Consider the following 13,139-nt stretch of genomic DNA (forward strand, 5'->3'; position numbering starts at 1 on the left):
GCCCCTACCGACGCCGCTGCTGTATCACTGCCGATCAGGCTGGGCTGGTGTGTGTGTGTGTGTGTGTGTGTGTTGGGGTAGGAGGGGAGATGGGGGGTGGAGGGTGGGGGTGTCCCTGGGGTCCTCTCGTGTGATTTAACACCATCAGTCAGATACCGTAAACAGAATCCGTGGGACTACTGCGGTGCTTCAAGGATCAGCAGCAGTTATACATCATCTGGCCACCGCCAGCACACCTCAACCATAGCTGGGTTTCCATCCCTGCTCAACTTGGCCAGTACACACTGATCAAACTGCTACGGCCTGTCCTTAATCAAACGTTCCTGCTGTCAAAGGTGTTCTACACTCAGTACAGTAAACTTGAAGGGTAAAGATAGAGCAACATTTCTCAATTTTATTATTATTTTATTTTTACCTACCCTGTGTCTACTACTGGTCACTGATCAAAAATGACATATGTTTCTTATCTAAGCAGACATGAGATTCCACATGTCGTCTCAGCTATTGGCTTTTGGTGAATATGGCATCATTTTATTAAATTACATGTGCAAGTCATGGGACTGTCACGCACAAGTCAGTATCAAATACTCACAAACCTTGACAACAGCTCACATATAGCGACCAAAATATCACCATACACCACACCATAGTGATTCTTTTTGATGTAGATTTTATGGGGAAAAGAAATGTAGTTCTCTGTAAATTAAATTCGTTAATATTTACATTAAATCACCAACTGGAATTGTCACAAGCCATTCATGTAAGTGACTCCCTGTTAACAGTGTACCTTGAGAATACTTCATCTCAAGGCTATTTAGCCCGAATACTTCATCCTACCCCTTTATCCTTACATCTCTTCATCTCTCCACCTAAATATGAGTGTGGGAGGAAGAAAAACAGCAGGGTATGACTAAGCTGCACTGACAAGTGGTGAAATCATGGGACTGAGCCTTTGGCATCCTCTGTGTTATCTTCTTGGACTTGACAAGAATCCCTAATTCTTAGTGATCAATTGACTCATAAAATGGATGTCAGCGCCTTTAAGCTTACTGAGCGGTGGCTACTGGATGGGACCACGCGACAGCTCTTTCAATGGAGAGAATCTTAGCTCAAAGATCCCATTACACACAACAGTGTATATGAGATTAGTCATTAAACTAAGATTATGAAATTAATTTCTATACAGGATGATGGATTTCTGAATAAGTGTTTGAAGGACTGTAAGTAGCCATGATTAAAAAGAAAATCACATTCACATGTCAGTTCTGCACGTGTTAAACTGAGAAGGATTAAACTTCTCCTAAGCTCTTTATTTTTAAACTTCCATCTGTCAATTTTCATATACCAAAAGCATGCAAGATGATGAATGCCTTCCAGGAGGAACAGTCTGAAACTGTGTGCTGCAATGCCCATTTGTGCAAATAATCGCACTTGAGACAACAAAGCTACAAGAGTTCTTGGCCAGACTGAGGCAGAGGGATGGCGTTGGCAGGATGTTGACTGAGCCTTAGGTTTGGATTTTTTGGAAGAGCTACAAACAACTGCAGCAAGGTCTGATGGCACATTTTATGACCTACTTTGTTTGAAGCAGACTAAGGTATAAGAAACAGTTATGCCTTGGGGATGTACCATCATATGCAGTATGTGACTCTGGTTCCCATTTAGTATGTAAATGGTGTAGACAAAATAAAGGGGGAAAACGTGAGAAACCCACTGGTTAACAGAGGTTGGCTCCTTTTCAAATATTTCGGCTCATGACATCGTAGGTGTACGGACTAATGGAGAGCGTTTTAGCCACTCCATCCACCAACATAAATATTTCACATGATAATACACCTCTCAGATGATCCTGCGCCCACATGCACGCAGGTCCACGTCCTCGGTCTTGCAGAGAGTGAGGCCAGAGTGCCCTCTCTGTGAAACTGCTTTCCAGAGAAAGATGACTGCGCTTGTAGTGGAAAAAATTGAAACAATGACATCACAATAGGCATGTAAGAATTGCAAATGAACCAACTAATATTTTAAAAACATTTGTAATATGTATTATTAAAAAAATAATGTCAGTTAAATTTAACACACACTTTGTTATTTTATTATTTCACTGTTACAGCCTGTTAAGGATTGTGACAAAAAGCTTAAAGAAAAAAAAAAACAAACCCCTGAGCAAATGGAAATCTTCATCAGTTGTCTTTATAACTAAAAGCTACAACTTACTGTTCATCCTCCTCCCCCACTCCTCCTCTAAACCCTCTTCCTCATCCGTCACCTCCTCCTTGACGTTGTTGGCAAAACGCCATTCCTACAGATTAAGCCCCTTGTCAAGCAAAAACAACAATTGTTAATTTTGATTAAAGGTTTTCTGTGACATGAGCACGTTTCTCTAGTAAAACAGGCAAATATGGCGTGTCATACTGTATTTTGCTGTAAATATGCTGTATTATATTCCAGATATTTCTTAAAATAATCTTTTATTAACGGTTTTAGATGGATTGCGTTGGATTTGTTTTTAAATACTCCGGTCCAGTAGGTGGCACTGTGACACCCGAGCGTTGTCGTAGCAAACCGCTGCGAAAGAAAGGACGGGGAGTGGTGTGTTTTCTCGCGAGAGTTTAAAGTTAAATTTGAAAACAGGCGGTATTTTCCGGAGAGGAAAACACGCAAGCAAGGAGCTATACCTAAAATCATAGCAGGTAAACATTTTCTTAGTTATTTTTTTCTACCTGAATGTTTACATGGTGTTAAACTGTCCCAGGGGAGCGTTTTCCCATACGACGCGTTTCTTTGGTAGAAATCACAGGGGAATTGCCGAGCTAACGTTAACGAGTCACCAGAGACAGAGACTGACGTTAACTTGGAGACAGCCTCCGTTGTTTCATACGGAAATAGCAACTGCTGCAAAATCAACCTCTTCAAACTTTCAGCCGTAGCCACTGCTTCTGTCTTGCAGCCGTTTTGTCGTGACTCAAACATGACTGCGGACACCGAAATGGACATTAAAGAGGCGTTTCAGCGCGCTCAGAAGGGCCACAACAACAAGGCGAAGCTAGTAGCCAGCCTGAAGAGCCGCTACAACAAGGTATGACATCCAAGTAAAAGCTATTTTCTTCCCTCGTTTTCCTGTTTGGTCCAATGGTTAAACTGCAAGCCAGATACGATGTCATAGAGTACGTTAAGATTAAATGCCACACGATTTTGTATTTGTCCCTTTTTGAATTGCTGTAAGAAAATCAATTTGCATGATGGTAGTTTATCGCCATTCGGTGAACTACACAAGATTAGAATAGAAAATAATTATACAATTTACAATAAAAAAATGTACCATTTATCATTTAACACACAAATGATGATATAAACTGTCATACTGTAACAGCACCTTCTTCTCTTCTTCTTTAATTCATACCCAACAACAACACTTTGTTCTCTGTGATTCCCTCTCTGTTGTTCACACCCCTGACTTCCAGCTGGAGGATAAGACCCTGTTCCACGATGAGTTTGTCCACTACCTGAAGTATGCCATGATTGTCTACAAACGAGAGCCGGCTGTGGAAAATGTCATTGAGTTTGTTGCGAGGTTCGCCACCAGTTTCCAGTCACCCCCCAAAAACGAGGAAGAGGATGAGGAGAAAGACGAGGATGAGGACGAAGACGAGGACGATCACCCATTTTTGAGTTTCATCTTTAACTTCCTGCTGGAGGTATGAGCATAATTATTACGCCGGTGTTTACAGTAGTGGTCATCGCATTACAATGTCACCTGTGAGCTAAATTAGTACTGTTATATATACATGTTTTTTCATTATCGTTTTTATTTTAGATCTTTGTAGTGAGGCTTTGATGCTTCATGACACCAATTTTAACTTTTTCTGCCTCTTACATATTTCCACGCCGCTGTGTCTCAATCCAACTTGTCACCTGTTGCATCTTCCCAGTCTCACAAAGTGAGCAGCCACGCTGTGCGTTTTCGCGTGTGCCAGCTGATCAACAAATTGCTGGGCAGTATGGCCGAGAACGCCCAGATCGACGACGACCTCTTCGATCGGATTCACCAAGCCATGCTGGTTCGCGTCAACGACAAATTCCCCAATGTGAGGATTCAGGCTGCGTTGGCCATGACGCGCCTGCAGCAGCCTCAAGAGCCCGACTGTCCCACCATCAGCGGTTTGTTTTTGTATTCGTTTCAGGAAATCAAATACATGCACTCATATTTATTTGAAATACAGAGTGTCTTGAGTTGTTAGAACCTGTTATGATAAAATATTTTTTGAAGAAAATGTTATTTTTTTTTTATTTTATTTTTTTTATTATTATTATTTTTTTTTTTACCAGAATATCATTCCTTCAGTCTTTGCAACTCAGCTGTGTAATCCAGATTCTAACTGCTTCCAATTCTCTAAACTGTTTAGCCTACATGCTGATTCTGGACAATGACAGCAATGCTGAGGTGAGACGCGCTGTTCTTTCCTGCATCGCAATGTCTCCTCTCACCCTCCCTAAAGTCATCAAGCGCACCCGGGACATCAAGGAGAACGTCCGTGTCCTAGCCTACCAGGTAACGCCGGCCCAATGTGCCAGTAAAACACTTGCACATGAAGGAAAGTTTATCAGGACACTGATGGGCGTTTCCTGACTGAACACACTTTTTTTTCTCTCCTTGTTTTTGTGCTTTAGGTTCTGGCCGAAAAAGTTCACATCAAAGCGCTCACTATTGCTCAGAGAGTTAGTTTGCTGCAGCTGGGCCTCCATGACACCTCAGGTACAGAGGCCCATGTGCAAGTTTTGTCACGTCCGACCGGCTTCTCTTGAAGTTTTCTTTTGACTTGTGCACAGTTGCAAGTGGAATATTAACGACACTGCTGAATGTTGTTTTTTTCCAAGCCAATTAAGAAAGCGCTGACTGACCAGTGGACTCTCTTGGATTCTCCCTCAGCTAACGTCTGTCTGCCTGTTTGTTTGCGCTGTAGAAACGGTGAGGGCTGTGGTCTCCAACCGCATGCTGCCCGCCTGGCTGCTCCGGCTCGACAGTAACGTCATCGAGATGCTCCACAGGCTGGATGTGGAGAACTGCGCCCAAACTGCTCTGGAGGCTCTCAAAGCCATCTTCACAGGCACCGCAGAGCCGCAGCAGAACTTGCAGCTTGACAACAGGTGAACCACTAACTGCATCTCTCGGTTTATCACTTCTTGCGTAACTGAGCCAAAAGGATTTAGATGTGACTGTGACTCTGTGTCTGAGTGTGTTTTGCTTTCCTACTCAACAGGAAGCTGGTTCCAGAGGACTCTCTGTCTTGTGAAAACGTGCTGTACTGGAGAGCTCTGTGTGAGTTCTTTAGGGCCAAAGGAGATGATGGTGAAGAAATGCTGGAGCGAGTGTTGCCAGATGCTGCCACGTATGCCGAGTACCTCGATGGGTGAGACATTGGCGGCCTGATTTCCCCGTCGTCAGTTGTGATTTACCTCTATTTATTCTAAGCCAAGTACATCAAATATTCGTTGATGGCACCAGCATCGTAAAATAACTTGCCTAAAGATGCCTGATTTGCATCTAAAAAAATAATGTGTAGTCTTTGAAATAATAAAAGGGGGATTTTCTGTCTATAAACCTACAGTACTGCTCTTTCAGTACATTTGATTAATTCACATTTAATCAGTGTCCTGATCCCATGTGGAAGGGTGAATTTGCAACAGTGACAAGCTTGTCTCTCAGTGATGCCTGATGGAGGGGCAGTCACTGAGGACAGTTGCCATAATGCTCATGTTGTCACTCAGGTATCTCGCAGCAGGACCAGTTATGACAGAGGAGCTCTTTCTGTATGTAACTGTGTGGGCAACTCAACTCGCTTGTTTTCAGCCTAACATGATTTATGCCTCAGGCATTAAAAAACCACTTCTTCCTGATGACTGTCCAGACCTGTTAATGTTGATTCTTTTTTTAAAAAAACTTGTAAATTAAAATGGGGATCTTGATGAAATGAGATCATTGAGCCATAACTTCTGAAGAAAATGCAGACAAAAATGCTGTTTATTAAGACCAGATTTAACAAGTTAAAACCTTTAAGGATCGCAAATTAAAAAGTTGATTGCTTTCATGCAGCCCTCTAATAAAGCAAAGGCCATTTTGACTCATGCAGCACAACGCTAACTGCCCTAAATGCTCCATCAGCAGGTTTGCCGTAACGGCACACTTAAAGGCCCAGAGTGTAAAATTAAACAAATTCACTACACAGTCTAAACGACCTCTTGCCCGCTGCCATCATGTCATGCTATTCAACGATAAATTGCAGGTGGACCGACAGCCTCGATAACCTGCCCTGTGGGAGGCAAACATTTCACTCTCATCAGCACATCCCATCAGGGAAGGATTTCTAATCCTTTTCCCAAAAGAATTTTACACCTTGGACCTTTTACAGTGCTCACCAATTGGTATAACTGATTGCAACTAATCATATCTATTGTTATTTTTGCAACTAATCGGCTGTGATGGCTGTGCTTGTTGTTGCTGCTGCAGATGTGGCACAACTACACATGTTTTACATGCTTTCTCTTTGTGTAACCTTGACTGTGATATTGGAGTCTCAGTAGTTGAGGTGCGTTGAGCCACGTTGTCTCCCCCGTCCAGGCACCTGAAGTCAGTTCCTGTTCTGTCCGAGGAGCAGAGGGCCGACTTCAACCAGGTGGAACTGGTCATGACCAGCGAGTTCATCTCCCAGCAGCTCATCCACCTCATCGCGTGTCTGGACACCAATGAAGAAGGAGGCAGGTAAGGCAGGAAGTTGTTACTCTGTGGTGAAGGTGGAGTAAGCAGGCTGTCAACGTGTGTCAATAACAGATACCGTTTACTTCTAGACATCTCATTGGTCACTGGGTTTGAAGGTCCTGTATTCCAGATTCCAGTGGAACCGTCACTTGATTAATTATTAAAAAAAAAAAATCCTTGGAGGTTCTCTAAAAAACAGCATTGTTAACCCTCTGTTTACACCCTCCTATTAGTTGTTTGGTAGGGGACGAAATAAAGGTGACTGCTTGGAGAGTTTCAGAGGGCTGACACTGTGGGGTGGCAGGACCCTTTGTGATGTCACAAAACCTGTAATTGCCACAACTTTTTTTTCAGTTTCCTAAAATTGGAGCAAGTAATAAACGACAGGTTGACAGGTTTTCCATTTATGCAGAGTTCACTTGTTAGAGAACTCCCAAAGTCACTTTTGGACCCTCACCAACTGTTTTTGTTTTTTCATTTTCAATTACCACCTACCTCTATTTAGTGCTCTTTTGTCGTTGTTCTTGCAGGAAGTGCATATCGGCGGTCTTGCAGAAGATGTTGGCTCTCCCACAGACTCCCTCCGCCTTAATGGCCCTCCTCACCGAGAAACTCCTCACCCTCATCCCCGACGACCAGCGACGCATTCAGACCGTGAGTTGAATTCCACGCCAGCGTCTGAACTTTATCCTAGTTCAAATCGGGCCTCTCCTGAGGTGCCGCAAAACTTTACTGACGTCTGAGGGCGACGGCTTTGTGTGACACAGGTGGCGGAAATCATCTCGGACGTGACTGAGCCCATAATGGAAGCCAGTGAGCCGCTGGATGAGAACATGAGTCGTCGGCAGCAGATCCAGGTGAGCCAAAGCTTCTCGCTCCATTTGCACATTTTCAGTTTTGTCAAAAAGGAAACTAACTTACCAAGCACTTTAAAATTCCATTGGTCCGGCCCTCCAGCTGCAGCCGGCTGGCGATTTGCAATAAATGTAAGCAATTTTTTGGCGGGTTGTGACCCAAAAGTGGGTCACAACCTGCCTTGTGGGCAGCTGCGCCCCGCTTTTTTTAAAAATTTATTTTATTATAAAGGGGATTTTAAACTATATGTATTCATAGTAAAAATGTTGGGCATTTATTTTGCAGGACACACAATTCAATTCAACAATTTCAATAAGTTATTTACTAGACATGATAGAAAGTGGGCTAGTTTTTTATTTTTGTGGAATAGATCCGAGTGCTGTGGAATAAATTTGGGTTGTGACTTCATGATAAGGAAAAGGAAAATGTGAGTCCTGAGACTCCGCCATTGGTTGAGAACCACTGCTCAAGGGGATAGGAACCTGTCCCAGAACTCCAGCTGTTGGTGGAGGTGCAGCTCACCGTGTCAACAGGAATCCTCTGGAGTGGGCTTTCGCTGAGAAGTGACTCTGTTCTGCTCCCTGTGCCCCCCCCCAAACCATCTCCCCCTCTTCACAGCTGGCAGAAGTGAAGGTGCGCATCCTGGAGGCCAAACAAGCCTTGGAGGACTTCATCGCCGCTCAGGAGTTCAGCCGAGCCGCAGAGCTGAAGGACGTCCTCACGGGGCTGGAGAACCAGAGGAACCAGATCGTTAAGGAAATCGCAGAGAGCAACCAGCCGGCCGACAGGGAGGCCCCCACGGAGAAGGTTCGCACCCGGAGGGGACGGGGCCGCTGCTGTGTTTTAGATAGTTTGGGAACAATTTCCCCGTGAAATACCAAAGAAGGACTGAAAGAAGTCTTGATGTGTGTCTGTTATTCTGTTATTCCCCCTCCAGAACGACCCAGAGACTCTGCTGAGGTGTCTGACAGTGTGCAGAGCTGCTGAAGCAGATGAGCATCAAGACACGAACTGGTCCAACTATCAGCGGCTTGATGTCTTCACTGGTATATATATCTATATATATAGATATATATATATGAAAGAAAACATCTTCACCTATTCCACTTCCGCCACTGTAAATTAGTAAATGTGTAGATGAACACATGCAACTGAACAGAGCTCTGGGTAACTGTTGTTCCTAGTTTTCCTAGTTGCCTCATGTGTTTGTGTCCATGTCCATCAGATCCTGCCCAGTATCGCCAATGCTCATCCCGCCGTCCGTAATATGGCAGTGACGTGTTTGGGAATGTGTGCTCTACACAGCAAGGAGCTGGCAAAGACCCACATGGTTCTTCTGCTACAGGTAAATGTCCTACACAAGTGGTTTATTAGTTTTAGTCCAGAGCGTGTCGACCTTGGAAATATGGCAATGCATTTTATTTTTATTTTTTTAAACATTCACGTTACCTGTTTGCATTAGTTCAGTAAATTGTTTGTTAAAGTGTGACAGTGTTGGCAGTTTCCTCAGAATATTTACATCCCTTATGAATTATTAATATTTTTCTAATGGTCTAAATAAAATATACAAATCTCAGTCACAAATTATCAGTCTCTTAAAAAAAGAATTTAAAACAAATTTCTATCCTCTACCACTAGAGGGCTCTCAGTTTAAAACGAAATCAATGAAGAGAGCATTTAATTGGTTAACAGAACCAATCAAAATAAGGCTGTTTTTGAAGGTGTTTTGTTCGGGAGATGTTTGCACCTGGGAGGAACCACAAAAACCTGTGTGTGTGTGTGTGTGTGTGTGTGTGTGTGTGTGTGTGTGTGTGTGTGTGTGTGTGTGTGTGTGTGTGTGTGTGTGTGTGTGTGTGTGTGTGTGTGTGTGTGTGTGTGTGTCCAGATCGCACAGCTGGACGAGGCCAAGATCCGCATCAGCGCCCTGCGAGCCATCATCGACCTGCTACTGCTGTTCGGCTTCCAGCCACTCTGCGAGGCTGCGCCCCCTCCCCAGTCCCCGGACAGACAGGAGGAGGACGCGGGGGCGACGGAGGAGAAGGGGGACGCCCCCGAGGACAGCGCCCAGAGCATCCTACTGATGCTGTCAGACTTCCTGGACAGCGAGGTGAGCGGTGATCAGCCGGCGGTGTCAAACTCAAACGCACAGCGGTGCCAAGTCGCAAGCCAACATCGATATTTATTGAAAAAAAAAAAAAAAAACTTCCTCCAGATAGAACAGTGAACCTTTTTATACCTTTATTAAACCTTTATGGACCCCAAATAAGTTTTGTTTCAACCTGAATATGAAATAAGCAAAGCTTAATACTATACAATAAATAACTTCATATTGCACCCATGCAAAATTCAGTGGATTCTCTGACTCGCCCTCGCTCCCTGGTGGTGTCCAGGTGTCCGACCTGCGGACGGAGACGGCCGAGGGTTTGTCCAAGCTCATGTACACCGGCCGCATCTCAAGCCCCAAGATGTTCTCGCGACTGGTCCTGCTGTGGTACAACCCGGTCACCGAGGACGACACCAGGCTGCGGCACTGCCTCGGCGTCTTCTTCCAGCTGTACTCCCGCGAGAGCAGGTTCGAAAGGCGCAGGAGTCCGGACAGCCACGGTGGAGCCGCAGGAAAAGCACTGGACAGTGGTGATTGACAACGTGTGTGTGTGTGTGTGTGTGTGTGTGTGTGTGTGTGTGTGTGTGTGTGTGTGTGTGTGTGTGTGTGTGTGTGTGTGTGTGTGTGTGTGTGTGTGTGTGTGTGTGTGTGTGTGTGTGTGTGTGTGTTCCAGAGTTCATCAAGAGGTGGTGGAGGAGAGTTTTCTGCCCACCATGCGGACGCTGATGAACGCCCCGGCCACGTCTCCCCTCGCTGAGGTGGACGTCAACAACGTGGTGGAGCTTTTTGTGGAGCTGACGCGTCCGAGCGCCCTCATCAAACCCTCGACCAACACGGAGGTGAGAAATACGCCATGTCAACCAAACTGTACGCAACCCAGGTGTTCTTTGCCGTTTTTGTTGGTTTCATGAACACCTTCGACTTAATTAATCCATAACTATATAATTTTCTAATCTAATGTGCAATTTTGAAGTCATTTTCTGAAGTTGTGAAATGATCCCGTGACTTTTTCAGCGCCTTGCAGAAACACCACGGAAAACACGCTTATTCTCTACATTTGCTTCCAGGAGGTGTGCGTCCACGACTACTTGGCGGTGCGGCTGTGTGGCGAGATGCTGAAGGACCCCACCGCCCCGGAGGTCAGACTCTACGCCAAGACCCTGAGCAACCTGGAGCTGAGCCGAGAGGAGACGGTCAGGAAGGACCTCCAGTCGCTGCTGCAGCAGCTCGTCCAGGTAATCTGCAACCCCATGATCCTCACCGGCCTGTTTGCCACAGTTAACAGCTGCAAACACACTCAAGTGCAGAAAGGTTAGATGCTTGGCTGTGAAGCGTTCCGCAAATTGAAATCTCAGTCTTGTTTGGTGGACTTTGCAGGTAGATGCCCTCAGAACTAAGGCATCACCCATTCAAAATATCTGTTTTGAAAGGTCCAATGTGTAATATTTGGCTTGCTTTATGTTTTTTATATTGGTAAAAGCTTAATATACTGCAAATAAATACATTAATAAGAGCATAATTGTGGTATAATAAAAGTCATTTGGTTTTCCTCCTGTTAGAGTGGTTATCATATCTATATAAGAATATACATAGATGTCAGTTTATTCCAGGTTTGGGTGTGCAGGACACTGTAGCTCTCTGGCAAGCTCAGGATAGGGAGGTGAAAAGCAGACGCTGCACTCCTAAATGCAACCACTTGATGTCGCAGTTTCTTCTGCAAAGTCTCCAAAGATTGCACACTTAACCTTTAAATGCTACTAACGATATCATCAGTCCATTGTATTTGTGTTATTTAGTTGTTGATCTTGCCGTCGCACAATATTGTGTATTTACTGCTACTATGGTTTCGCACACATCCAGCAATGACATTTTCTGCAGACCTCTTGAAAAGAGAGGTTTCGCTTTTTGGCCGCTGCTGATCTACACTGGCGAGGGCACGTGGCCACTAAACACCAAACCCCTGTGTCATCCTAGAAAAACAAATGAAAAAACATTTCTTGTTGAGCAGTGTCACTGTGAACGTTTCAAGATCTTCCATTGAACTCTGCTGATTCATTTGTCTCCGTGTGAGTCCAGCGTTGAGTCTCTTTCTCCTTCCTGCGCTCAAGGTCATCAAAGATCGCATCTGCCTCCGTGCGCTAGAGAAGATGATTCATCAGCTGGCCGACTCCAAAGAGCAGGCGGAGGTCCTGGCTGCCACTGCACTCCAACCGCTGGACGTCAACGCTGACGGTACACACGCACAGCTCGCCGTCACCGTTTGTGTTTCCGCGTTTAAATGGGCGACTTCTCTCGCTTGTGACTTGTTTCATGACCAGGGGGTGGAAATTGGCCGTTACAAAAGCCTCGCCGTGTTGTAACGTGTTGTACGTCATCTTTATTTTTAAATGATAAAGTAATTAAGAATTCTAATTCTAAACAGAAGCTGCAACAGACGACGTATTTAAGTCTGCCAAGAGAGCCAAAAGAGGTAACTCACCATCTGTGTTATCTTTCAAAAAAAACATGCCAATGCAGTTGGGGAAATGTATTTTTAGAGCTCTTCTCTTCTGAGGTGCATTGACTCAGCATCATGATGTAACACGAGTGTGTGCGCGTGTTTGCACAGGTCAGAGAAAAGTCTGTGCCGCCAAAGGGGGCAGAAAGCCCAGCAGGAGAGCCGAGTCCTCGGAGGAGAGGTTGGTGATTTGTCAGCTATTTTGGGAACACGGCTGTTTTTTTTCTTCTTTCTCCATCTCTCCCGTTTCTTTTTTTTTTTTAATATTTATCTTGCTTTATGTTCCAGTGATGGAGAGAACGTCCCAGAGGCGGCTCCTCAAATGCGGCCGTCACGCAGGGCGAAGACTGCAGCTCTGGAGAAAACGAAGCTGGACCTCAATCCCCTCATTAACCAGGAGGCCAATGTTTCATAGACATCAACGTTGAAATGGGGGTAACCGCGTAAACATGACTTTAAACTGTGTTATTCTCAAAGATGGGTTCAAATTCAGCAGTTTGAACAGTCAACTGGGGCTAAACTTTCATACACATGTATTGTCGGGGAACGTTTGCATGTTTTCTTGTTTGTTTTAAGTAATAAAAATATATTTGTCTCTAAATTTGCTTCTCTGAATCCTGATTAAATTAGACATTGGTTCAGCTCATAATTCTCTTTGAAACGGTTGGTAAAACTATTTGGTGAGACACAAACACAAATGGAGAATGGAGAAAAAAGACAGGATAAGTGAAAAGAAAAAGCTTGACCTGCACTGACCTTGCTTTCTAGTAAAGCCAGTGGGCATTTTGGGGTTTTACACATGCGACAACTGAAGATAAAGGAGGGGCTTTCTTGTTTAGAGAGTATTTTTGAAAATGAAGCTGAAACAATAACTCGGCTCCAGATTTTCTGATTATTTTTGCTTTATTTCAGCGTACCCATCACGCTTT

At 44.5% G+C, this 13,139-nt stretch overlaps 1 protein-coding gene across 1 annotated transcript; it reads left to right on the forward strand.

The window, feature by feature from the left end:
- The first annotated feature begins 2,581 nt into the window (after positions 1–2,581).
- On the forward strand, positions 2,582–12,811 carry ncapg (non-SMC condensin I complex, subunit G). Its single transcript, XM_076045682.1, is given in 23 exon segments — positions 2,582–2,690; positions 2,948–3,076; positions 3,462–3,695; positions 3,930–4,158; positions 4,404–4,549; positions 4,669–4,753; positions 4,962–5,145; positions 5,259–5,408; positions 6,617–6,757; positions 7,285–7,408; positions 7,522–7,611; positions 8,228–8,416; positions 8,547–8,578; positions 8,580–8,655; positions 8,835–8,954; positions 9,495–9,716; positions 10,000–10,181; positions 10,387–10,552; positions 10,781–10,948; positions 11,822–11,945; positions 12,136–12,183; positions 12,322–12,391; positions 12,499–12,811. Coding segments are annotated over 22 exon segments (3,015 nt in total). The 5' UTR covers positions 2,582–2,690; positions 2,948–2,968; the 3' UTR covers positions 12,626–12,811.
- Positions 12,812–13,139: the final 328 nt, after the last annotated feature.

Source organism: Nelusetta ayraudi, unplaced genomic scaffold, assembly GCF_046127955.1.
Source record: "Nelusetta ayraudi isolate G7.1 ecotype Tasmania unplaced genomic scaffold, CSIRO-AGI_Nayr_v1 ptg000004l, whole genome shotgun sequence".
NCBI lineage: Eukaryota > Metazoa > Chordata > Actinopteri > Tetraodontiformes > Monacanthidae > Nelusetta > Nelusetta ayraudi.